The sequence below is a fragment of the Acipenser ruthenus genome, chromosome 10, assembly GCF_902713425.1.
Source record: "Acipenser ruthenus chromosome 10, fAciRut3.2 maternal haplotype, whole genome shotgun sequence".
Classification (NCBI taxonomy): Eukaryota; Metazoa; Chordata; class Actinopteri; order Acipenseriformes; family Acipenseridae; genus Acipenser; species Acipenser ruthenus.
Genome location: NC_081198.1, coordinates 5,061,671 through 5,088,621, shown reverse-complemented (window position 1 = coordinate 5,088,621; position 26,951 = coordinate 5,061,671). Strand labels below are relative to the sequence as shown.

The window sequence follows — 26,951 nt, the reverse complement described above, 5'->3', positions numbered from 1 at the left end:
AAACAACTTATATTGACAGCATTGTGTTCAATGATAATCAATTTATGTTAATTGCTGTAAAAAATTAGAATTATGGAAATCATTACTTTGGCGCTTCACTCTGCACCACATAAATTATTTTATTGAATCTAACAACAAATCAATGAACTTCTTGGTAAAACATACAGATACACAAGAGAATTTTAATTTTTATATGAATGAATGTTTAAGCAACATCAAGCATACATTAAATATACAAAAATATTAACACGCTAAACAGCATTTGTTTTAACATTTTCTTAAATACGTCAAATATGAACTGACAAAAAAACAATGGAAAATGTGCCCGATACAACTGCTATTACAGCATAAAGTCCACTGCTGAAATAAAATGTCTAAGTCAAAGTGGCTTCCTGTTATGTATTCCAAGGTGGGTTATAAAAGCTCCAGCTACAAAGCTCTCAGTAAAGTACAGCACAAAGCAGTAAATCCAGACCTCATTTTTTTGTGTTAATGATGTGTTTCAAGTTCCACAATTGTCCATTCTCCCTGGGGGGAGGCTGAATCTTCAGGTGAAAAACTGGTGACAGTGATGCTGGCTGTGGACTCCTCCAACGGGGACATGAGTTCGGCCCACTTCTTGAAGGTATCCTTTTCCACAGGCAGTTTACACTGAGAGTTTAGACTGTCACGTGAGAGGACAAGTGTCTGGGTTATGAGATACTGGGCAAGGTTCAGGTCCTCTGGAACAGAGTTTATAATACCTAAACTGGAGTCCTGATCGGAAAGCAGCTGCCTAAGAAGCCTCCAGTCCCTTTCTGCAAACTGATTGTCTTCATCCCCTTGTGTGTCCACAATGCACGTTTCCACGGCCGCACTTTGTTCAAAGGCTTCTCCAACGTCCATCTCGAATATTGGAGAAAGCGATTTTGAAGGGCGACAGTCAGAAGTGCAGGTTTGTTCCAGTCTGTCACAATCATCTAAGTCTCCTGGAAATAATTGACAATACTACACAATGTAAAAATGCATTTGAGTTCCCCACCCCCACCCCCATTGGTTTAATACATACAGTACAGCAGTCATTTGATATATCAGGTGCTTTGAATATAGATTTACCCTTAAAACATCTGTACCCTCTTTTTTTGTGGCAGATTGGAATAAAAAATAAATAAATAAAAGCTATCAATTTAGGGGGAACAAAAATCATAATCCACTGTGCTTATATAAGACTTTAATCCACTCATTTCAGTATGACGGTCAATACATAATTCTGAATTTCAATTAACTAATTTGATTTAATGTACAATACGTTTTAAATATACTGTAATGTAAACATTTGCTAGTTAGGACAGCATGCATACAAGCAAATACCAAAATCTTGTTTTAAGAAATACGATATTTAAGTAGACTGGCTAGCAAAGGTGTACAGCTGCCCAAAAAGTATTGCATAATGGCTTTTTCTTTCCGAATGAGTCTCTTTTGTCCATAGTTTTGTCTCAAGGGACACACAGAAATGATAGTGTTATACATACATATATATATATATATATATATATATATATATATATATATATATATATATATATATATAACTATCATTTATAGTCCACATTAAGCAGAGTTAAAATCCCTCTGTGTATCAATTGTTTGCCTCTGGTACTGCAGAGCTTTAGAACAAATGCAGTAAAGCATATATCATGAATCAAACTATTGTACAGAGGATTATAAAAAGCAATTTCTCTCAATACTATAGTAGTTCATTTTTATTCAGCAGGGATTACTGTACTCAAGCCCATAAATCATATCTGGCTATAGTGTATGTTGCTTACTCGGAACTAATAAAATAAAGCTTGTGGCAGCAATATATCTTGTTCCTGCTTAGCCATGAGGATAATTGACTGTCCACATACACAGGCTTTGTATTGTCCGAGTGCCATCTGTTTTACTACACTAGGTTGAAAAGGCTGAGGCTCACGCTGGCTCAGGCTCAGTACTGTAATACAGGGACAGAGGGGATCACATATTGCATAGTCTGCACATGCAAGCTTTATCTGTAGACAGAATCGGGAAATAAACCAGCCAAGCACTCCTGCTACATGAATAGCTGTATCATTTGACACAAGTGGCAAAAAGAGAGACATAACAGAAGCATGAAATATCAAACTAGCAAACACATCTATCAAATACACAAACAAAGCTTAAAGCACCACAAAAGTGTAACGAAATAGAAAGCCGATGCATACATATTGCAAAAAACGTGAGAATTATTTGCATAAAAAAACCTTGGTTTCTAACCAACTAGAAAGTAAACACCAGAGTTTAACAAAAACACACACACACACTAGAATAAAAGGATGTATTTTGGGCAGCATAGCAAGACAATTACAACAAACAACAAAAAATTTAGTGATTTATTTATTTTTAAACCTGCATGCAAGAGTTTTGATATAGCATTAAAACCAGGTTGATAAAAAATGTACTGATCCAGGGACAGATTCTGTCAAGACATTTCTCAAAACCACGTTTGTTTCAATGTTAGATTCATGAGGTTTATCCATTAGTTACTTTAAGCACGGATCCATTTTTTCTTTACTAAAACAGACTAATATAATTAAATTATGAATACACTAGGTTGCTTCTCCCCCACATCACTTTTTAAAGAATTGCCAAAATATTTGCAACCAGATTATACAGGCCATGAACATAACAAATACAAATCATGGCCTTTAAATGCTGTATGTTATGTTCAAACTGAAGTGCAATGCATTAATTTAGCATAACTTATTTCAATATTTACTTGTATATCAAAGTGCATTATTCATTGATAAATATAGCTAGGCTTGCTACTTTTCGATATTAAATTGCTAAAGCTAGTTAAACATCGAATTCCCCAAAAATATGAGTTTGACTGCAGTAGATTTATATAGGATAAACGTCGGTAAAACCACTCGCTATTTTTGATTTTCTTACCAAAAAGAATCATTTAGAAATCACCTCTAGTTTGTGCAGTTTTTATACTTACTGTCTGTCCCATCTCTGTTCCGCTCTGAATGGCTAGGCGTCGCTGTCAGTCAAATCAGTGGTCTGTTAGTACTGTGGTTTCGCTGTCACTGTCATTTCACCCTTTCTGACAGATCTCACTGCCTGAAGCAGCGCTAGAATGCTCTCATTCGTTTAAATGCCTGTCAATCATCAGACCAGCACCGACTGTACACTTTCATTTGCCAGCTACAGTGTCTGTCATTCAATGCACCGACTTTGAAATTAGCAGGTAAGGTGTATGTAAGCTTTTGCTATATATAGTGACAGTTACTTGTTAGATTTAAAAATGTGGTGCAAGAGGAAAACACTAAATGAATATTGTGCAGAATACCCTGACTTTGAAGTGAAAACTGTAAAGAAACGTGGGACAGGAGATGAAGAAAATATCCTGGTATGTAAACTGCTATGTATGTAACTGTGTAAAGCAGAAGTCACCGCAAAAGCAAACAGAATGGTTGAACACATGCAATCACAAGGCCATAAAAATATGAAGGATAGAGCTCAGAAATTGTCTTAAAAAAGTACAAAGGAAGCTTGCTTGGTGAAATTGCAGGCAAAAACAAGTATCCATCCGGTGCTGGTTTCCCTCATGATTTAATGCGTGGTCTTTGTTTTAAGGCAATTCTGCTCAATGCTGCTAGTTGAGGGAGGTGTCGTGGGAACATGGTATCTCAGTCCAGCTGTGCTGAAGCAAGGGAGAGCGAAGCAGGCATCTGGCGATTCTGCCTCTATAGCAGGAGAGGAGGGAAGCTCAGACTCCGAATAATAAGTGCAAGTTAGTTCTGTTAAACTATCTGTTTTGTTCTGTGCCTATTTTTACTAGTAAATGTATGCTATAAAAGTCTGTGTAATAAACGTTTATATGCTGCGTTTTCCGCAGTTTATTTGGGACATTTTTAAATTGTGAAGCATCTTTATCTATACAAGGCATAGCTTGCATTGACCAAATGTCATTTCAGTTTGAATGTTAATCTTTTAGAATGTTGGTGACCATGGTTTTGTTGCACGTTGAATAATAAAGGGGTTTTGCAATGGCATAAACAGTCCATTTTTTTTTAAAGCATAATGGTCGATTTCATCCATTCTCTGCTTGAATTGAAAAATAAAGATTGAAAAAAAACCGGTAAATTCTTTCAAAAAATAAATGTCTATATTTGTCGTCGATTTGGCAAAAAAATAAAATCGAAAAGTAGCAAGCCTAAATATAGGCAGATTTATTTTTTATTTTTTCATTTGGACCAGTAACTCTGGGCCCTATACTGAAGTGCAAAGGCACATTTTCAGAGAGAAAGAAATATATATTTTAAGAGTATAAAACCAGTAAAGAACAAAATATTAAAATAATTTGCAACCAAATTGTTTTGTGTTGGTGTTCTAGCAATAAAATGTATGTTTTATTTCTTCCTGACAATTTGCCTTCGCTTTTACCCTTGCTTCCAAATAAAAGGGCCCTAAACATGCCCAAACAAATGTTACAAATATAGAGGCAATGGCCCTATTCACAAAACGATAAACACAGATTGTTTTAAGAGTGTCTACATGTTGTTCTGAAGTCTGGGAGTATTTTGAAACATGTGAATGGACTACAAACTCATTCCATTTTTAGTTAAAGTTTTAAGATTAAAGGCCCAATATCATGAAGCAAGATAGCATGACCCAATTATTCCTTGTGAGATCACTATATTCACCATATGGATGGCATTCCTTTATGCTCTATTAAGGTATCATGTATATGAGAATTTTTAAATAAACTAAATTGTAAAACCTCTTCCATGGGAAAAAATACTTCAACTGAACTTCTATTTGGTTCATTCTGTGCTCCCTAACCTCATCCCTGACTGGTATTGTAGTCCTCTCATATCTTGAGTGAAACCTCCCTAAATCAGCACTGGCTATCTGAGTAAACTCATTACTGTGCAACCGGTCACAGAATGTTTTTTTTTTCTTCTTCTGTTGTCCATACTGACTAGCTTCATAGCAATGACTTTGTTTTTCTATTTAGGCAAAATCCTATCATTATACATTACCTGCTGGTAAGGTGGAAGCATTCTGTTCAGTTGATACCAAAGAACTCCCTTTCACATGCTGTTCTTGCAAGTTAAGACGCAACTCACTTTTCTTACAGTCCAGGGCTTCTGTAGAGTTTTTCCAAAGTCTGTTATCACGGTATTTCTCAATCTGGTGTAGATCCAAGTGGCAAGGTCTTTCTTGGGGTCTAATGTCACTCACTGGTGCTGGGGGATTACTGGGGGTGTCATGCAGTTTATTACCTTCTATCAGGGCAGGGGGCTCCCCTGTTTCATTCTCAGTAAGAGGGACAGTGCTTTCACTTTTCGCAATGTCAACCTGAGGACTATCACTAGGGCCAGACTGACAGTTGCTGTTTTTAACTAGTTCATTATCTTTCTCTTTATCCCCATCCAAATAACCTTTTTCTATTTCCAGGGGGTAGCTAGAGTAGAAGGATTTACCCCGTGGCTCACAACGATCATGGGCAGCCCCCTCAAAGTCTGCAGGGTGGAGAGGTGGGGTCTGTCCTCCGCCCTCTTCAGATCCCATCTCCTCGCATTCGTCCACTGACAGCAGTACAGAACGCCTGAAACTCGAAGCAGACTGGAACTCTGGGACCTCATTCTCTTGCTCAGCGATATCCTCAAATGCCAGGTTGACGATGCCTTGAAAGTGATGAGGGGAAGGGTCTGGCGGAGGAAGGATTTCCTCTGGGATTTCAGCCTCTGATCTCTCATCCTCGGTTTCTTCATCCGAGGAGGACAGCTGCTGCTCGGGACCGTTCTTGACGGTGACGGTTGTCTCCTCTTCACAGGTCTCGCCCTCCATGGTTACCTCCTTCTGGTGAGCCCACACCTGTGTCCTCTTCCTGCCCTCGTCATCGTCGTTCATTGAGCGTACGTGAAAGGGTTCTGCCGACGACTTCTTATCTTTAAGTTTGACCTCTATTCTCAAGCCAGTGTCGTACATCTTCAGCTCCTCCGGTGTGCTAGTGTCGCTGCTGCTTCTTCCAAGGAAATCATGGCACAACATCGTGCTGCACTTTGAAATCCCTCTTTCATTGGAACCGTCGTCATCCTGAGATCCTCCTGCGTCATAATCTTCAGACCTGGGTTTTATATCATCGGAAGAGGTGGTGACACTCCCAGTGTCAGACTCGGGGCTGCCTCTCTGATGAATTGTATTCCACGGGTCTTCGTGAGGCATTTCGGAGTCTTTGTGACTCTCTGGGGTTTCCACAGCTTCCATACCCTTGGGAGAATTCAGCGAGAATGGCTGTATTTGACTGATACAGAATCTGGATGATGCTACACACCCTGTTGTAGAAGGGTTAACATTAGTAGTTGTGCTTGACTGTTCGGTGGTTTTACATGCACCAATAAAATCTTCTAAAATTACCCTTGCAAGGTTTTTAGTTTCATTCGGTACCATAGCCTCCCTTTTGTCAGTCTCATGAGCTGTAGCAGTATCTGACTTTGCTGGAGGTGATGGTTGTGGTGCATGTTTACCCTGAAGCTGATTACAAAGATTCACACTCTCCTTAGGTAAAACTGAGCATATCTGGCTTGAGTTCCCTGTGTGTTTAAATGCTGCATCGTTGGAATCCTCTTTGCCATGCAGTAATGCTACTGATGCTTCATTTTTGCTCTTCCTGGGAATACACAAATCTTCCTTATCCATTAGCAGAGCTGCACATTCAGAATTATGCACACTGTTTTCTGAGCTTTGATGAGATCTGACTCTGTCAGGTTGCTGGCATGAAGCTGAAGGTGCAACTGACTGTTCTATTTTCTGTTGTGCACCACAAGTAGATTCCGATTGCTGAGAGCAGTTGAGCTCCTCAGTGCAGAGAGCTGTCACTAAGTCACTGCCTTCTGAAGTCTGATCTTTGACAGCTGCAGGAGTGTTTTGCTTGGGCCCGGCACTTTTTGAAGTACAACTTTTTTGATTAGAAGCTTCCTTGGTTTTTGATGCAGGTTTCTTCAGACCAGAAAGAGCTTGTTTTTCTGATCCTAATGATTTAGATGTCAGCTTTAATGCTGGCTGTTCAGAGGTACTTTTCTGCTTTGGTACACTCCTGCTTCCAGCAATGGTATGCTTTGAACTTCCAGCAGCAACCTTTGCTGGTTTTGAGTTGGTTTTTAACTCGGTGCTTGCTGCACTCGACTGTTTAAATGTCTTTTTCTTTGTAGATTCCAATGGAGCGTCACTAGATGCTTTGTCTGGCGTCAAGACTTTTGTAGCTTGCTTGGTCTCATCTTTTTTCGGCGAGATAGGCTTTCTTGCACTTGCTGCCACCGTTTTTGGTCCTAAATAAAAGGAGAGGATACTGTTTTATAATACAGATACATCTACATCTGGGTTTACAGGTATGTGCATGATATAAATAGGTACCGTATAGGTCGGCAACTCATTTACATGTACTGTATATCAATACGTGAGGAGTGGCAGTCTGTTTATGGGGCTTTAAAGTTAACATTTGCCAAAACACATTGGGATATTACAGCTACAGTATCTTTTCTCGGATAGTCATGGGTGCGATCTTCTGCTGGCCTTATATATACATATACTGATGCACAATGAAAACGCAACAATGTAAGTTTTACATCAATAGCTCATTGGACACATACAAAATGTTACTTACATTTTAAATAGTGAGCAGATAGGTTTGTTGATTGTTTGAGTAGTATTGTTCCCTGGGATAACAAAATACTGAGCTCAAGTCATGCGATTTCATCAAAATGCCAGATGCTCAGTGTTTGGTATTTGAATTGAGTTAAAATTGCCAAAGCAAGTTGATTAAGAATCTGAATAAATAGCATGCGCCGCTTGAGTAGTGAAGATCACCTGGTTGCTAATGGCATGATTGAAGGCAGCCTGTCTTGTGAGAATGAGATGTTCTGCTTCAACAATCAGCAGACTAGTCCAGAGAAACCAGGAAATCTTACTGCTCAGCGATACATTGACGAAGTCCTTGAGGCAGTTTTTCCGTTCCTGCAAGCCAATCCGGAAGTGTTGATTTTCCAGGAGGACAATGCAAGATCACACAGTGCTAGGACTACAATTGCACGACTTCAAGAAAACAATGATGAGGTCTTGCCGTGGCCAGCTTTTTCTCCTGACTTGAGTCCAATAGAACATCAAATTTTCTGTGATTTTGTTTGATACCTAGGTTTAAAATATTTTATTAAATCCATTAGACCTGAGTGTTGGGTTTTTGTTGTGCATCAGTATATATATATATATAAGAATTATTACCATGATATTCACCAGAAGCTGCTGGGGTGCTCTTCACTCTCTTCTCAGTTTTCAATGCAGTGCTCCCAGCAGCTGTTTTATTTGAAGGGGCTGGTTGTTTTATTTTGCTGCTGTCTTTTACTGTTGTTTTGCTTGCCGCGCTGAAAAAGTAAAGCATGTCGTGTTATTATACAGACTCTAAAACAAAGCAACAACAATAGCTCCTCAAAACAGACACACATTTTGACAAAGAAAACAGGAATGGCCTTAGGAATAGCTGAACTATAATGATGCTGGCTTCTTAACAAGCTTCTTGCGTGACAAGGGGTGTTATTTTCTCAGAAGATATTTGTCTCAGTCTGGCATTCCCTTATCGGAGAGGAGTAGTAAACCTTGCCTGGGAATCTTTAGAGATAGCTGGACAACTCTGATCACACATAGCCAGACAGATTATTACTGAAAAGAAGCTAAATATTAGGGAAGGACAAGCACTGTATTGTCATCACAGGATCATGTAAAGTCTATGAAGAAATCTTTAAGTGGGGTTGAAGATACTGAATACAGAACATTCAAAAATGATCCAGGAGAGAGCAGTAAAGACTAACTAAACCTTTGTATGTTTTTTTGTTCCTGTCTCTTTTGAGTAGTAGAAGAAAGAAAGATACAAATTAATGTTCAATCCTTGTGTTTTAATATTATGCCAGACCTCACCCGTTTGTTTTAGTGGAATCAACCGTCTTCTGCACAGAGGTCCTGCTGGTCGTCTTCACAAAAGTCTTCGGTCCTGTACCTGTGAAACACAAGGTGTGCTTTATAAAACTAGGCACCGCACGTACATTTTCATACCCGAGACACAGCATTGCATGCAAAAACGTAGATGTAAACAGTACTGGAATGTAATAAACCACATGCAACTAATTGCATTTCAAACGCTACGCCAATACTGCAGAACTCAGTGTTTTCAATGTTTTGTGTAAAGAATCATGCAGCCTTTATAATTGTACACAATTAAAGAGGCCAACCAGTGTGGTTGCAGGAAGAGGGTCACAGAGTCCCATCTGATAATAGTGCATTCATTACAATAGCCCCTGGTATGGTTGTGGCATAAGTAGGCAAATCCCAAACTGTGATCAAGTGGGTGCTAATTAAAAAGCCTTTCTGCTGGCTTTAGTGCAGTTCCTTAGCCGACAGGAACTCCACAGCTGGCTCTAATTGGTGAACAATGAAGCAAGCTCTGCCAAGAGAGGCTATAAGAACTGGAACAGAGTGTCAGTACAGCAGGTGGGGTCTCAGGGCAGCTTGGGGTTGAGGTTTCCTAAAGGACAGGGTTGGTGTATGCCTGCCATACAAACATTTGCTCAGCCCTATCATCTGAAATTGTAATGAGCACTGCAACACGGCATGCAATGAAATCAATAAACCCTAAACAACAAACAATCAGCAGTATTTGTGTGTAGTCAGGCATTAAGGCAATCCAAGTGCATTTAGGGGGGGGGGAAACGTATAATGCTTAAACACTTTCAAAATATACAGAAGATTTGCATAATCCTAAAGTATTACTATCTGATTCTCAGGGAAACAAATACCCAAGGGCAAGAACGTAACATTAGGCAGGTTATTTGGATTTCTTATTTTTTATTGTTTTTTTTAAGGAACACATAAATAAAACTAAACTAAACGTAATGCATATTATGAGTAGTACTACTACCACTACTGCTAATAATAATAATAATAATAATAATAATAATAATAATAATAATAATAATAATAATAATAATAATAATAATAATAATAATAATAATAAACCTGTGGTTGAATCTCTTGGGCTGCTGGAGCTGTTCTGTGGGGAAGCACTCCCTGATGTTATGTCACTGCCGTCTCCTTCCCTGGCTGCCTTCTCCTTCCGGAGATGTGCAGCACTTCCAGCGGCCTCTGAGCATGCCCCTGTACTCAAGGGTTCAGGCTTGCTGGGGGGGCTTGTTTCTTTGTGTGCCAGCAGGGGCTCCTTTCCCACAGACGTCTTTGCAGGCTTGGCTGATTTAGTCTGACCAGCAGAGCCGCTGGCAGGAGCTTTGGGCCTGGCACCCAGATTTATTTTTCTATCTTGATCCTTGATTCCTTTCCCACTTGGCACATTTCTCAGTCCGTTTGCAGATAAAGGGGGAGTATTATCTCTGCTACCGGCAGAGCCTTCTGCTTTTGCATTGCCATTGTTTTCAGGCTGTGCCTTTGCAGCCGCCTTTGTTTTTGCAGGTAAGCTCTTGTCAGCGGGTTTGGCATCCTTAGCAGGTTTGCAGCTGTCCTTTCCCTTGGAAACATTTGTTTTTGTAGCCTTGTTAGAGGTACCCCTGCCAGCAGTAGCAGTGTATCCAGCTGCTCCTAATCCATCAGACTTCATTTTCTCTGGCTTGTTCGGTAAGAGACTCCGGGATTCTCGTGCGTTCCTCTCCTCCTGGGGGCTTTGTTTGGATTTTCAGATGTAATTGGATGAACCTGAGGACATTTTATATGCTGCTGCGTGCAAAAAAAAAAATCCAACATTAAACAAAGTCAACTCATAACCATAAATGCCAAATACTGTACACACTCACTCGCCTCTCTAGTTTTCTGATGTCAACGCTGATTTTTGTCAAAAATCTGAAATGCTGGAGGGCCGTTAAACTGAAGGCAATACATTTTATTTAGGGCACATAAATCTGTCATTCAGAAAAAAAGTTGACAAGAGAAAACCAGTACTACATTAAAGCAAGTGAAGAAAACCCTGTATTGCTGTGCCACTGCTCTGGAATTCCAGCTCCCCTATTAGCATACTGTATGATACGAGATGCAGGGAGCTTCCAGGTCAGATCTGTGTTTATGGTTTAAGCCACTTTCCCTGCATATAAGGACAGCTGCTATGAAGCAGGTACAAAGGAAAGGCTTTCTGGATGATGGGGATCCATTTGTTTTTTGGGGTCTACTAAAATTGCATGCCTATGTTCTACCGAATGTCTTCAAAATGAAAACTGAAAAAAGACTTCTAGTCGAAAGTTTTGTCATTGAATGTATGATGTTTACTTTAGTATTTCTAAATTCAACACTAGAGTGATTACTAGTTATGGATGACTATACAGAATGGATGTAAACCAAACACAGAAAGAAATTAAGATTGAACATCTAGTACAGTGCTAAAAGAAATGGTTGCCTAATAAGCCTTTTAGCCAAGGCAGAACATTCTTTTTTCACACTCGTCTAAAGCTCTGATCAACCAATTTCTCAAATGCCAAGATCATTCAGTTTTTTTGTTTTTATTTTTACTATGGGAGCCTTCATTTATACATTTGTTTTAAGATTTTATGTCGCATCCTATGCTTTTAAAAAAGCTTTTAATAATTTGTATATAAACTTTAAATTAATGCAGTAAATAGCTTCTGTTTTCATATACAACCCTTAAAGCGCTTAGCGCGATTAAAATAAAAAAAAAATTGTAAATAGATTTAAAAATGTGATCCACAATATTAATATATTCTGTAGCAGTAAAAATTGTTGTTTTTACCTGTGAACTACTGAATGTCGGTTTTTTGCCAAGTCTTCTATTGTCACCCTTGTCAAACGCAGCTAAGGAAAGAAAAAATAATAAAACACTCAATGCATTAAAGGTAACTAAAAAAACTACAGTATATGTCACCGTTTTCTTGACCAACAATATAATCTCAAAGAAGCACTGCAGTACTAATACTGCTGTATTTGACATTGCAGTAATACATGTGCTGAAAAATACACAAGTTATACAGTTCTGCTGCATTAAAAAAATGTCTGTGTCCAAAATACTGTGTTTCCTGTCATTTACTGAAGTGTACACTGCAGTATATTTATTTGTAAGGAATTCTTGCTGTTTGAGCAAAATGAAAGGATTTAAAATGGAAAATCTGCTGCATATTATTTAAAGTGAAACCTTAATAAATTAAGAATTATTTAGAAACATGTGCACCAATTCCAGTACATTTATTCATTAAACAAAATGTAGAGTTGGTCCTGCATATGTGCGACAAAGAGAAACTAAGATGAAGGAATAACAGCAATGTGTCTGGTCCATGAGAATACTGCTGCTCCTTAGGGACTCTCAATACACCAGAAAATAAAATAAAAAATGAAGCTCACAATTCTGCGCTACCATGAATACAAGCAGCCTATGATCTCCATCAAGTACATGAGATTTAAGAGCAGTGTGTGCGACTTTAAATGACAGGAAAACATGGCATTAAAAACCTCAAGCATTAATAATTCATGTTTTACATTTACACCAGCAACAAAAGCCATAGCTAAACAGACATTTATTTTATTTTCGTTTTACAGATAGAAATGTTAAATACTGCAATGTTATATTTCAAACAAAAACAAAATTAAAATTATTTTTCACATTTTTCCATTTACAAAAAGGCCGGTTAAACGCTGCAAAATGCAGCATGAGAAATGCAACTTTTCATTGATTTTACATTTCAGTTTTAATCTCTACTCTTTCTTTAAATATCCTATAAAATAATTATGAATTATTTGAATCGGCATCCATTTACAAGAGAGAGAGAGAGAGAGAGAGAGAGAGAGAGAGAGAGAGAGAGAGAGAGAGAGAGAGAGATTAGCTACGTAGTTAAATACAGACTAGACTATTTCCTAGGTAGGTTAATATGTAACCAGTGGTTTTGCATTTCAGTAGCAAATCATTACTGTTAAATGCTGTATTGACATTACACATAAAAAAATACCTGTGCTAGTACTACTTATACTAGCCAGCAAATTATCACAAAAACAGCACGGAAAAACAACATGCAGTTCCATTAATACTGTTCATAAATACGCATGTCTTCATGGGCACATACCTGCTTGTACTTGCTCCCTGTGCTGCGTTTTTATCAAATTCCATCCCTCTGTGTGACGAACAGCATAGAAAGACTGAACTAGAAACCTCCACAGCTTTTCATGTAGAGCCTGGATTTCACACGCAAACCCCTGTTTTCAAGGAACGAATCAGCAGCTGCTCTGAGCCACATTGCCATGGCAACCAATCATTATTCCTCTCTGAATCTACTTACTCCCTAAGCTAAATCAATGATATCTTCACTAAGAATGAAGACTGTCTGCTGTTCAATGCTGTTTATAAAAAAAAAAAACCCTAGGTCTAACGCCAGCACAGATTTAAAATCCAGATTAAAATTCTGCCACTCCCACACAGCAGCTCCGGCATATTATCTTTAATCTGCCTTCCACCAATTCTTACAGCAGTTCCGTAAACCACCGTCACACAGCTATGTCATGCCAAGGTCAGAAACTCAAGGGAGCAATTCAGTGTTGTGCAGTAAAATACAATACAGCTGTTAAACAACTGAATGAAACTAACACATAAACCAAGAGAGACAACATGACATGTTTTATTTGTCGTGTAAAATATTTACAACAATGCTTTAAAAGCTTTACCATGCCAGGAGTAAAATTCTGTGTGTGTGTGTGTATATATATATATATATATATATATATATATATATATATATATATATATATATATATATATATATATATATATATATATAGACACACACAATATATTGTACACTTTTGTTGTTTTCTTAAAGTAAATTCCTGGAATTGAATTTACCAAGCTGCACCCCAGGTCTGCTATCATAACAATAATATTACCTGCTATCTGTGTTGTTAATGTATCGAAAGGCAACACAGGTTGAAACCGTCTAATGCAAAATGAACAGTGAAAACTATGCCATTGTGCTTCAGTTTAATCACCTCCGCCACCACATGTATATTAAAAAATTCAGAGCAAGTGTGGCAAGATCCTTACAAGAAAATGGTTCAACAGAAACCACACAGACAGTGCGGTACATGCACAAAGATAATGGATTTTACTTACTCATTTCCATTTATAAATTGACATAATGCCTTGTCAGATCACATTACAACTCTGGCTCATCTAGCACAGCAAATTTAGGGCTAAAGAAAACTCCTATCTTTCAAGTATATATATTTAAACAGCTCTAGCGACAACCTAAAAGTGGTATTTGTATAAAGATGTTCTTTATAAGCGGTGACTAACATATTGTGGTACCTTGGTAATATTTGCAGTTTGTGTTACAACTTTGGTTAAATTACTGATTCCCTATTGGCAGCTGGACTTCAATAAAATATGCAGTCAGAACAATAAATTAAAAGCCAATGAAAAGCAATGAATCCCAGGCATAGCACCAGCTAATACTACAGGTGTATCCATGAAAAAAAAGATTAACTTGTGAAATACACCCCTGTCTCAACAGTACAAGGTCTTTACTAAAGGATTTTATTGTAAGGGTTACACAGTGTGTATCTCTATACTACACTCTGTTCTTATCCCATCTCTAAAGGGAAGGAGAAGACACATTGCCAGGGGTTGTAACATACCATCGCATCCACAGGCTGTACTCTCTTCAGGGTGTCCACAGTAATGAAGTGGGAGCAGCAGTTATCTATAGTGACACCGTTCTCAATGGCCATGTTTTATTTGCAAACAAATGAACAGAAACATGACAAGAGCATATCTGTTTTTTTATGTATTAATTATATATACATATTAAATGAAGTTTCATATGGAGTTCTGTGAAAAGGGCCCACTGTCGAGACTATATTTTTAAAGTCTCATTTTCTATTGGCACTTGTACTATTGTACTACCAAATCTATGGTGGCACCAAGTAAACATACCAAAAAACAATAAACAAACACAAAGTAAAACAGAATCTGGAAATTTGATGAGCAGGTTTGTCAAGGAATGACTGCAACTTCAGAAGGTCATCCTTTGAACTCTTTATTGGAAAAATAAATAAAAGCATGAAACATCTGAATCCTTCACAGAGATTGTGTTGTATTATATAATTGCACCAGGGCCAGCTTTAGAATATGATGACCCATATATATATAAAAAAGGATCCTATCTAAGACAGTTACGTAACAAATATCTGAATGCAAAATGTAAGTGTTATTACATCAGGAGTAATCTGAAATACATGATTTTTGGAAACAGAGGGGCATCAGTGTGGAGTAGTGGTTAGGGCTCTGGACTCTTGACCAGAGGATCGTGGGTTCAATCCCAGGTGGAAGGCACTGCTGCTGTACCCTTGAGCAAGGTACTTTACCTAGATTGCTCCAGTAAAAACCCAACTGTACAAATGGGTAATTGTATGTAAAAATAATGTGTACAAAATAATGTAATTGTATGTAAAAATAATGTGATATCTTGTAACAATTGTAAGTTGCCCTGGATAAGGGCGTCTGCTAAGAAATAAATAATAATAATAAAAATATGCATTATTATACCAGTGAGTTGTGATGCTCACTCAGTAATATGGTGTGCCTGTATTCTGTTCAAGTTGGTTCATTTCAACATCACTTTTTATATATATATATATATACACAGGGCTCTAAACTGTAGTATAAAAACCTTAGCTACATTAATTTAAGATGGCAGTCAGTGGACATCTGAAAACACAATTACTGTACACTACTGTAACATGGATAATAGCCAGGGAGTGATGAGGAAGTGCAGTATTGCACACTCACAAAATCTCTATGGACAGACCTGCAAAGTGTATGCGGCAGGTGTTGCAGCTGCAGTCTTTTTAAGTGGAGCAATAAAGAAGGACTCTCTTCCCTGCACTAAACAGTAACATTACATGGCTACAGCAGTGCCATCATTTTGATTTAATCCGGGCCAGAAGTGGTACAGCTATAGTCTGTCTTAAGTGTTTCAAGTGCATTAAATATGCACAGTTAAGTGCTACCTGTAGAAGATGATGGAAGCCATCACTGAGTATTATCTCAGAGAAATGCACCATGATGTAGGATATGAATTCTTCCTGCAGCTCTGTTGCCAGACACGAAACTTGCTCTGCCCACTTCACTGCAGGGAGGCTGCTGATCAGCTGGTCACTTTCCATCAGCATGGCAACCACATTGTCCTGGTTCTAACAAAGACATGCAGATGAAAGCACTTTACATGTCCATGCGGTAAATTTTACAACGAGCACAGTACAATGCGGTACCCTTGAGCAAGGTACTTTACCTAGATTGCTCCAGTAAAAAAAACCAACTGTATAAATGGGTAATTGTATGTAAAAATAATGTGTAAAAAATAATGTAATTGTATGTAAAAATAATGTGATATCTTGTAACAATTGTAAGTCTCCCTGAATAAGGGTGTCTGCTAAGAAATTATTAATAATAATAATAATAATAATAATAATAATAATAATAATAATAATAATAATAATAATAATAATAATAATAATAAAGTTTACTTTAACACTGATTAAAATAACCACCCGGTCTTTAGTGTCTAGGCAGAGTCAACCACACCAGGAAGCAAACCCATGACTTCCTAAATCAATGAATTATGTTAACCACTGAGACACTTAAGCCCTGCTATCTTTGTGCACAAAATAATCAGAGATCTGTACAGTTCTATATAGCTAGAGCCAACCAGTGGCTGTAGAAGACTGTCTGATCCAATGACACCTACGCGAAACACAAAAGTAGTTTTGGTTGCTCAAAGATAACTTAAATAGGACTGTCTCACCACTAAATCTAAACTAAGAAAACATGCAGCCTATAATTTGCAGCTCAGTCTGCATAGACCTACTATTTCAAAAACAGTGGCTTTTCTAAACAAAAGAAAACAGACAGACTCTGTTCGCTGCAGTGATAATTTGGCTCCGTCTAGCTACCCATTACTTGAAATGAAGTAATTAACGTTGATTCAGTTTGTGACATTTTCCAAAATTGTGAAAACAGAATAAGGGAACATGCACATTAGACTAGACCAAAAACAACATTATCAAATCACATAAAATAACTTTAGCTCCTTACACGCGGAACGTACCATGGACTGCGTGAGAGTAGTTAGACAAGCCCTCTGCATTTCAGCTGGCAGGAATGCAAAGTTTCTTCCAGACCAGCATTTCAAGAAATATTTTGCAACCCACCTGCAAAAGGCAAGCATGAGTAAATGAAAGAGCACGGTCAATGAACTTACACAAGGAGGCTGTTGTGCTAAACATTCTCCCTCCAAGCAGGGCAAGATGGAACAATGTGTAGCTATTGTATATCATGTACAGTATGACAGAACTCCTGTACCTGTGATGCAGAAAACTAGAAGGAAAAAACGAGTGCAGTCTTTGTAACTGTTGAGCTGTTGTGTAAAGTGAGGACATGTTTTTAAAAGGTACTGCATTTATAAATTTATAGAAAAGGAAAACACACCTGGCGCAAGATGCATAGAGACTTTCAAGCCCCAAGGAATGGGCTATAGATAGGCACTCCAAAACAGATTGTGGCACACCAACTACTGGCTGGAAAAGTAAAGGGAAGGAAAGTTAAATACCTCTATCCAAACATGCAACTCCATATTCACCAATACAGCTACAGCCAAAAGTTTTGCATCACCCTTTAAAGACAAATGAAACCTGCTGAATAACATCACCTCAACATAATGAATTAAATGCCGCTTTGTAGTTTTCCATATACTTAACGAAAAACTGACAACTGAAAAATGTAACATTTCAATATCTGACATGAAATACTGTACTACTACTGTGGCTTCCGGTAGACTTTTGCGATATCATGTTTTTTGTTTCTTTGATTACATGATGTTAAATAAAACATAAAAATTATGTTCATATACTCTATTTATTTATTTATTTATTTATTTATTTAATTTATTTATTTATTTTTTTTTTTAAAATTATGTCTCAATCCTAAAATTCTAGGCGATGCAAAACTGTTACCCATAGCTGTAGGTATTTAAGCACTTATTAAGAAACACACATTCTGTTGAAGTGGTGCATTTATTTTCTCTGAGAGACTAATACCATTATATATTCTTGCACAGTTTTTTTTTCCCCTCTCCTGATAAATCTGCGCTCGCCTTTTACCTCTGGGATCTGCGAATGCAGCTCAGTGAATCTTTGAAACACTGCATTAGGCTGGTACAGAAAGGAGTAAGTGCTCCACACAGCATAATTCCAGAAAATAAAGAAAAAAACTAAATAAAGACTGAAAGAAGAAGATGTCAGCCTAGCAAATCTGTTATCGACACTATAGTAGTGCTGCCCACATGTTCTAGAAACCAGATAGGAATCCAAGTCAGGGCAATGACATTCAAGTGAACACAGTGACCTTTTGAACACCAAATGTGAAATGAAATGTCTCAAAACTACGAGACAGAAAGCTACTGCCAAACCCCTAGAAAGGTAATATCATCAGAACATTTAGCTAAATAAAACAGTCCATTTCCATATACCGGATTTAGCTTTTCAAGCATGCTTCATTATACATTTAAATGACATGTAACTACCAATCACACAGTCAGTTTCTTACTGGTTCATGTAAAACAATACATATTCCCATTATTAGATGTTCAAACGTTTACTACAGACAATACCACAGCTGCATAATGTTTGAAAACAAATTGGATCACCTTCTGGAAAAACCTGCAGTAGTTTCTTTTCAGAACAAACACACCTACTTCCTTCAGGTCTTCCAATCCATACGTGTCTGCTACCGACAGCACTGGCTGGAACAATGTACACATTATTATTTGGAATGATCCAATAGTCTAAACAGTATTTGGTGTGGGTGTCTCTTCAGTAAGTCCCAATGCTGTGTCCATCTAAGTCAGGAAATGTAATACAATTTATTGAAGTTCAGGCTAATTTCGTTTTGTACTTTAGAAATTATTACAAACAAAGAAAAAGCCTCTTGGACAACAATATGTTAACATTTTTATTACAAGGTGACTCTGCATCCCATCCTACATTTAAACACAGTGAACCTCTGCTATAGCTCAAGAAGAAAAAACATACACTAACCGTATTTGTCAAGACACTTTTAAACAGGCACACAATTTTTGCAGAGCACTGAAAACCCTGCTTTTATTAGTGTGACAATTATTTTAGATCATTTTACTATTTGCCTGTAATTTCTGCTTTAAATGACTGCTATTTGAACTGCATTGTAACCCACGCAATACAGCAGATGTCCTGTTTGTCATATTCGTTACAATTCAAGGTGTGTTATGCAGTTTCTTGAAAAATCGCTTACAAAAAACAAAAAAAAAACAAAGGCTGAGGAGGGGTACACTGTATTAAACAGCGAGGAGCTGTCCTGAGGGCCCTGACACATACCACACATCAGCTCCTTCTGGAACACTGTATTAAACAGCGAGGAGCTGTCCCGAGGGCCCTGACACATACCACACATCAGCTCCTTCTGGAACACTGTATTAAACAGCGAGGAGCTGTCCCGAGGGCCCTGACACATACCACACATCAGCTCCTTCTGGAACACTGTATTAAACAGCGAGGAGCTGTCCCGAGGGCCCTGACACATACCACACATCAGCTCCTTCTGGAACACTGTATTAAACAGCGAGGAGCTGTCCCGAGGGCCCTGACACATACCACACATCAGCTCCTTCTGGAACACTGTATTAAACAGCGAGGAGCTGTCCTGTCAGCCCTGACACATACCACACATCAGCTCCTTCTGGAACACTGTATTAAACAGCGAGGAGCTGTCCCGAGGGCCCTGACACATACCACACATCAGCTCCTTCTGGAACACTGTATTAAACAGCGAGGAGCTGTCCCGACGGCCCTGACACATACCACACATCAGCTCCTTCTGGAACACTGTATTAAACAGCGAGGAGCTGTCCCGAGGGCCCTGACACATACCACACATCAGCTCCTTCTGGAACACTGTATTAAACAGCGAGGAGCTGTCCCGAGGGCCCTGACACATACCACACATCAGCTCCTTCTGGAACACTGTATTAAACAGCGAGGAGCTGTCCCGAGGGCCCTGACACATACCACACATCAGCTCCTTCTGGAACACTGTATTAAACAGCGAGGAGCTGTCCCGAGGGCCCTGACACATACCACACATCAGCTCCTTCTGGAACACTGTATTAAACAGCGAGGAGCTGTCCCGAGGGCCCTGACACATACCACACATCAGCTCCTTCTGGAACACTGTATTAAACAGCGAGGAGCTGTCCTGTCAGCCCTGACACATACCACACATCTGCTCCTTCTGGAACACTGTATTAAACAGCGAGGAGCTGTCCCGAGGGCCCTGACACATACCACACATCAGCTCCTTCTGGAACACTGTATTAAACAGCGAGGAGCTGTCCCGAGGGCCCTGACACATACCACACATCAGCTCCTTCTGGAACACTGTATTAAACAGCGAGGAGCTGTCCTGTCAGCCCTGACACATACCACACATCAGCTCCTTCTGGAAGGTCAACAACAGCTCCATAAATGAAATGCATCACGACAGCCATTTCTGCATGGTCGACTCTGAGGGAAAAAAAAACAAAAAAACATTGCGGGCGGCTTTGTATTTTGCATTTTATTTTTTACCTCAATGCAGTCAGTCTATATTCTAATACAGTGTACATTATACATATCAGGTCGCTCCTTTCACTCATATTCTAAGCCCTTCTCATTTTGTATAGAGGGTTGTTTGCACACTGCGGTGCATTCAGATGCTGGACTGACATTCTAATACAAACAGCTGTCACGAAAGGCGGAGCCAGTCTTAATAAACTGCATGTGGATTCGTTTACACTTTGGTTCAGGTATTCGTTGCAAGCAATGATACAATCTATAAAACAGGCTATTAACAGTTATAGTGTGGAGCAGCAGTCTTGGGGTGCATATTGAAATCAGACTCTAGGGGGCCTTTTCAGTTACATTGGGAAATGATGTTGCAGTATTAAAATGCATGATACTCAGTATGAGGTAATATACTTTAATTATTTTGTTAGCTCTATGTACTTTAAGGAAACAAAATATGAAACATGTTTATTTTATTGATCTTACTCAAGTTTATGTATAACCAAATGCTTTTTGCAGCGGCAGGCACACTGAAAGCAGGTGTATCTTCATTCAACTGCAGTAATAAATAACAGCAGTTCTCTGCTGCAGTCTCCTTTGTTGCTATGGCATGCCTACATTGTGTCTGTGCTATATACGTAACATTCCAAACATGTATGGTACTTACATTTTATTAAATTGTGCTGGATCTTCTTTCATTAAAAAAAGCATCATGCATTAAAAATCCTCGCATTTAAGGAGAGAAAATAATGCAAACCGATGCCCTGAAGCTACTGTCCTGCTAAGGAGTTAGAACAAGGTTCAAATCACATGTTTTCCAGCAACAAAATCCATAAATCACTTAAAGAGATATACTGGACCGAGAGAAAAAAATAGCCCATGTGATCTGTCTCCAGGCATTAATGTAAACAGTACTAACTAACCTTCCCATCCCCAGATCTTGCTTAAACTGTACAGTACAGCATCCACTACCTACCCCTGCAATATGATGTGCTCCTGGGAGCTTTCCAACCAGCTTCCACTCAGCATAGCAGCGAAATAGCCTGAGCGAGCACAAAGAATGGCCCTGGAAATAGAAAATAAAAAACACAGGCACACACGTTTTCATATGGCAACAAAAGAAGAAAGCACAGAAGAGGCCACAGAAAGGCAGCATACTTAAACATCTGTGTACACACACCTACAGAATATAAAAGGGAGAGCAAAACACAGATTATCAGGCATTCCTATCAGTAAGGGGACCTCTGCCTCACTGTATCAGTGTTTCATTAATAATCGTGGTACATGGTTTAATACAATCTATATATGGTATAGTTCTCCAGGTACATATACGTAGAAGTGCATTACAAGGTGTACTCAGTTATTTCTATTCTACAGCGCACACTAACAGTGTCATCCTGAAACGCACTCTCCCTTTGTAGACGTTGCCATTTTTTCCTATCAACGTGGGCCGATTTGCGTCCCACTGTCTGCAATATAGGGTTATACAGAGATGCTTGGCAGCAGCGTGTACTCAATAACCTGGGACTCATGCCGCAGAGTGTCTGTAGGGAAGCGTGTGGTTTCACTACGAATCTAGACTTTTAATAGTGTGATAGTTCATTACCTTGCTTGACTTAAGAATAACCGTGTACATAATGAAGCCACAGCATTATGTGCACCAACTGATATAAACATCTTCAACACCTATGACGGAGATATATTATATAAAAGGGAACGGCACTGGAAAATCCTACACCTGGATCCAAATCCCTATTTCTTTTCGTTGCGGGCCCCCCACAGGTTTTGAACTAGTAAAGTAATTTCAGAAGCAATAATAACTTTAATAATGATAACCTTCATTTTGTGAAGCTCAGTAGTGGCCTTGGGTGTGCTGTCATATGCAGTATGCTAAATATCAAGCAAAACTCACTGTATGAAATGCTTTCACTGTTTGAATTACTATAATCTGTCATCATTTTACAAAAACACAACATTTCATATCTAAGGGACCTAACTGTATGTCAGACTAATTGAGAGAATTATATAGGCCCAGGTGCTTCCATATGCTTAATTTAAATATTCATCCTTCACTTATCACAGTCTGTGCAACAATTTTTTTTTTTTTTTTAAAGGATTAAAAAAATACTTTAAGGTGTTATTGTTAACCATCATACAGCGATACTGTTTTTTAAAAAATATTGGATTTGTGCAATTATTTAACATCAAATGTATCCTAAAAAGAGAATGTAAATTGAACCCTGCAATAGCAGAACACAGAACAGATTGAGAAGATCAGTTTAGGAAGCTTCAGCAAAATCCTGTCTGACATACAATTCTGAGCTGCAATTACAGAAATGGAAAATCCGCATTAAAAAGCATTCTTCCAGGCAATGCTGCCTATTAAGCATACTGTATTAGGAAAAACTGGGTTACCTCTCAAAACTAGAGACTGCAGTAGCACGTGCTGTGGCATTGGGGTGAGAGCAGTAGAATCTGCCTGGGAGGCTGCTTTCCGTGCAAACCTTGTACAGAGATTACACACTAAACTCCCTCAGCGAGCTTGCATGTTATAACTGGTTTCTGGTAAAGGAAGTGTCCTTTGAATCACTTTTTTCTGACATTTTTCAGTCAGTAGTACATTTCAGCAACAGTAAGCGGCCTGCCAGGCCGCTGAAGACACATACTCAAAAGACTTTGATGACCTAGGTCCTTGGTTGACCATACTGAATACACTACTGTAGTAATGGCTTCAGTATTTACATTCTAGACTTTTGGCTGAACCACCATTATTTACAAAGAAAATACTTTAGTGAAAAAAAGCGATCAAGTAAATAAACAAATTACTAAACCTAGATTTCTATTTGCCATTGCGACTATTCATATATAAAGAATACCTGTGGGCTTTAAAAACTGTATTGCCAGTGTGAATGCTGATATCTGAGCAGCAACCACCTTTATACAATGAAAGTAAATCTGCTCCAAGCACAGAGGCAGGTCCCACAGTAACTGAGTCTAGTGGAAATATAAAGAGGATAAAAAAAAAGAAGGTTGTTGAGAAAGATATCCATTAGGTCAATTAACATATTAATATTTCAGCAACTAAACCATAAGCCAAACAGTTTTCATTCATGAACAAATCCATTAAAGAATGTATTTTAATATAGTTTTATTTTAAAACGTACAGATAAAATTGTTATTCTATCCTTATCACTTCAGATATTTTAGGACACGTTATCGGTATTTGGTTTTACTTCATCTGATAGATAATCTATAACCTGCTACTGCTGAAAGTACTAGCAGGAACTAGCTCACTGAGTGACATCATGGTAAGCAGGTATCAGAGGGAATAAAGTTGAGAGTCCATTCAGCTAAAACTAACTTTTGGTAATGTAAACAAACTATACAGTAAACAAAACCGCTTAACAATGTCTGCAGATCGCTCAGAAGGCTACACTATGGAATTATGTTGCTAACAAGACAAAAAGAAACTATTTTTTGTGTAAAAATCAAGTAGAATGCATATAAATTATAAATTAAAATAACCCCAAAGGAGGAGGTGAATAAAGCTCGTTGTGGTTTATATTTTATGAAGCCAGAGTTCAGTGATGCAGAATTTTGCATAGTTGTTTTCCAGTACTGTACCTGATGGAATTAATTTGCTGCAGTTCCCACCTGAATCCTCTTTAACAATGCCCAAAGCCTGCTCTGCTGGAACCTTGACAGTTCCTTTACATGGCTGGCCAGATGGATGGTTCGCTCCTTACGGATATTTCATATTGAATGTTTCAGTGGCTTCGCTGCTCTCGTTGCTGGATGCAATCATCTTGTCTTCCTTTATTACAGCAGCCTCCGTTTGCTCTCCTGCTACCTTTAGACCCACCTTGTTCACTTTTCGGTCTGCCGTAAAATCAGCCTAGGGTGACGGGAGAAAGATGCATCAGATCAGAAATTTAAATGTTCTGGAGGGTAACCATAACCACAAAGAAACAGGGAAAGGATAACAAAATGCAGGTTTTCTCGCTGTACTTTAATCATGTCACTTGTAAAAGAACGCAAGATAAAACAGAATCCAGGACAAACTGAAAACAAGATAATCTGCTTTTAAAGGGTTTATAATCACTTTCATTAAACACATTAAGAACAGGCTTACGTTAGGGAGTTGTTTAACACAGCAGTCTAGGGCTATTGATCAATCCTTCAAAGGGTTATTGAACACAGGGGTCTGCACTTCATGCAATCAGGTCAGCTCTTACAGGCTGAATTACTGTAACCTCTAGCTGATGACAAAAGCCAGAGTGTGAACATTTTTTGCCGACTTCTGTAATCTTATTAAATATTTTAAAAGCGAGATACTGAAAAAAATATATGAAGAGACTTTTGTTTGATTTGAAAACATGTGTTTTGTTGAATTGCTCAATATTAGATTCTTATCTGATCTGTGATTTCTGTCACCCTCCATTTAAAGACGGTGCAGAGCATTTTTATTTGGGAGAATTAAATACACATCTTGGATCTCAGTTAATGGAAGCCTTTGCTAACACTTGCACTTAAGTGGGAAGATCATATAACATGTGGAGAGGGTTAGGCGTGTTTTGATCACATTAAGCGGTTGATAATAAATCACAGTAGACTGCTTCCACTCTATTGGTGCAGCAACTGATAATCCATCCGCTATGCTATAAAATAAAACAGTGAGGAAGAGAAGGACTTTCAGTGAAAAAACAAAACTACCGCATACAATTCAAATTCATTAAAAAGAGTAAGTAGCGGTTACATGTCCCCACGTGTTGCTACAACTGTTTAAATAACGCCCCTGTAATTTTTCATTAACATTGACAACTTTTTGTTTCAAGCTCTTTTCAAAAACATAAAAAGCCAGAGCACTTGTTATGCTTTTTTTTTTTTTTTTTTTTCGCTCCTCCTGCAGTGATTTAGAGAACAGACTTCAAATGTTATGTGTAAAAACTTGTCAGAATGTTAACAATGAAAAGAAAAACTACAGGTACATTATTTAAACAGTTGTAGCAACACGTTATATATTTTGGGACCCCGCTACTTACTCTTTAATATATAGTTTTTATAGTTAACACTCTCCCCTTTTCCAACCACATTTTGATAACCATGAAAACTCACTGTAAAAAGTGTTTAAACTCTGAAGGCTGAATGGCTTTTACGTGGATTATTTCCGAACTGTCCCCAGATTTATTTAATGCTGGATCAACAACCAGGTGGAAGAACTCCGGCACTCTGGCCAGCAGCACAGCTTGATGTGCTCTGAAGATCTCCGACCCAACCTGGAATGTGACATCTGCCTGCAATTCCTCTTTGAAAAGCCTGTTTAAAAAAAAAAAAAAAAAAAAAAATGCTGTATTTTGTTTCTTTGTCACAAATTATTATAACACGCAGAAAACTGCACACTGATTCTGACTACTGTATTCTGTATCCTCCCCCCATCCTAGTATATCCATTTCAAAATATGTTGGGGTTTAGACTACATTTTGAAAAGCGCTGTGTATTATTTATAAAGAAAATTCTCCAAATCCATTATAATGAGTACTGACTGAAGAGGTTATACTTTTAATTCTTGCCTTTAATGCAAAAACAGACAGGATGTACATAATAAATCCAGGAAACTTCATGCTTCACGTCATGCAGGTTTAATAATCACCATTCTTCCCGCATAAATGATGTAAGGTCCACTTATGGAAGAGGCAGGGTGCTTAATTGATGCAGATTATCTTGTTTATTTCTACAAGGCTTCAAACTTGACTAAGATCTTTAGTATGGTGATCAAAAAAGGAATAATAATAATAATAATAATAATTATAATAATAAAAACATGCATGTCTTGCTTCAGTAGCTTTCGTGCAGCAAAGCCAACAAAGGACACAAGCTTTGGACGAGACAGACAACTTCTACAGTTCAGTGTTACCACAAGCTTTTATTTTATGAAACCTGAAATCTAATACCAATTACAATTTTTTTTTATTTATTTTTTTTATCAAGATCCACAGGACCAGTGCTGTTGAGACACAGCAAACTACAAATGTTCTTTGATAACTCACGTGCAGTAGTGTAGCCAACGCCCCACCAACCATTTCCTCTCAAATAATACAGCAACAGAACACTGTCACCCTAGGGAAGTCATCTGCTGCCAATCGCAATGAAGACCTACAATCAAGAGGCATCACATGACAGCCAAGGATGCTGTGCTGAGATTTAAAGTGTCAGCTGTTGCATAATGCAGAGCTACTTCATAGGAAAATATCTTACATTTGCCACAT

At 38.3% G+C, this 26,951-nt stretch overlaps 1 protein-coding gene across 1 annotated transcript; it reads right to left on the bottom strand.

Moving 5' to 3' along the window:
- Window positions 1-82: 82 nt before the first annotated feature.
- LOC117411274 (BTB/POZ domain-containing protein 8-like) lies at window positions 83-26,951 on the bottom strand. Its single transcript, XM_059031353.1, is given in 18 exon segments — window positions 83-968; window positions 5,049-7,340; window positions 8,290-8,429; window positions 8,980-9,058; window positions 10,075-10,654; window positions 10,657-10,782; window positions 11,804-11,865; window positions 13,125-13,260; window positions 16,063-16,245; window positions 17,160-17,262; window positions 17,540-17,628; window positions 18,756-18,851; window positions 20,562-20,646; window positions 21,662-21,751; window positions 24,432-24,580; window positions 25,292-25,343; window positions 25,801-26,001; window positions 26,941-26,951. Coding segments are annotated over 18 exon segments (4,953 nt in total). The 3' UTR covers window positions 83-489.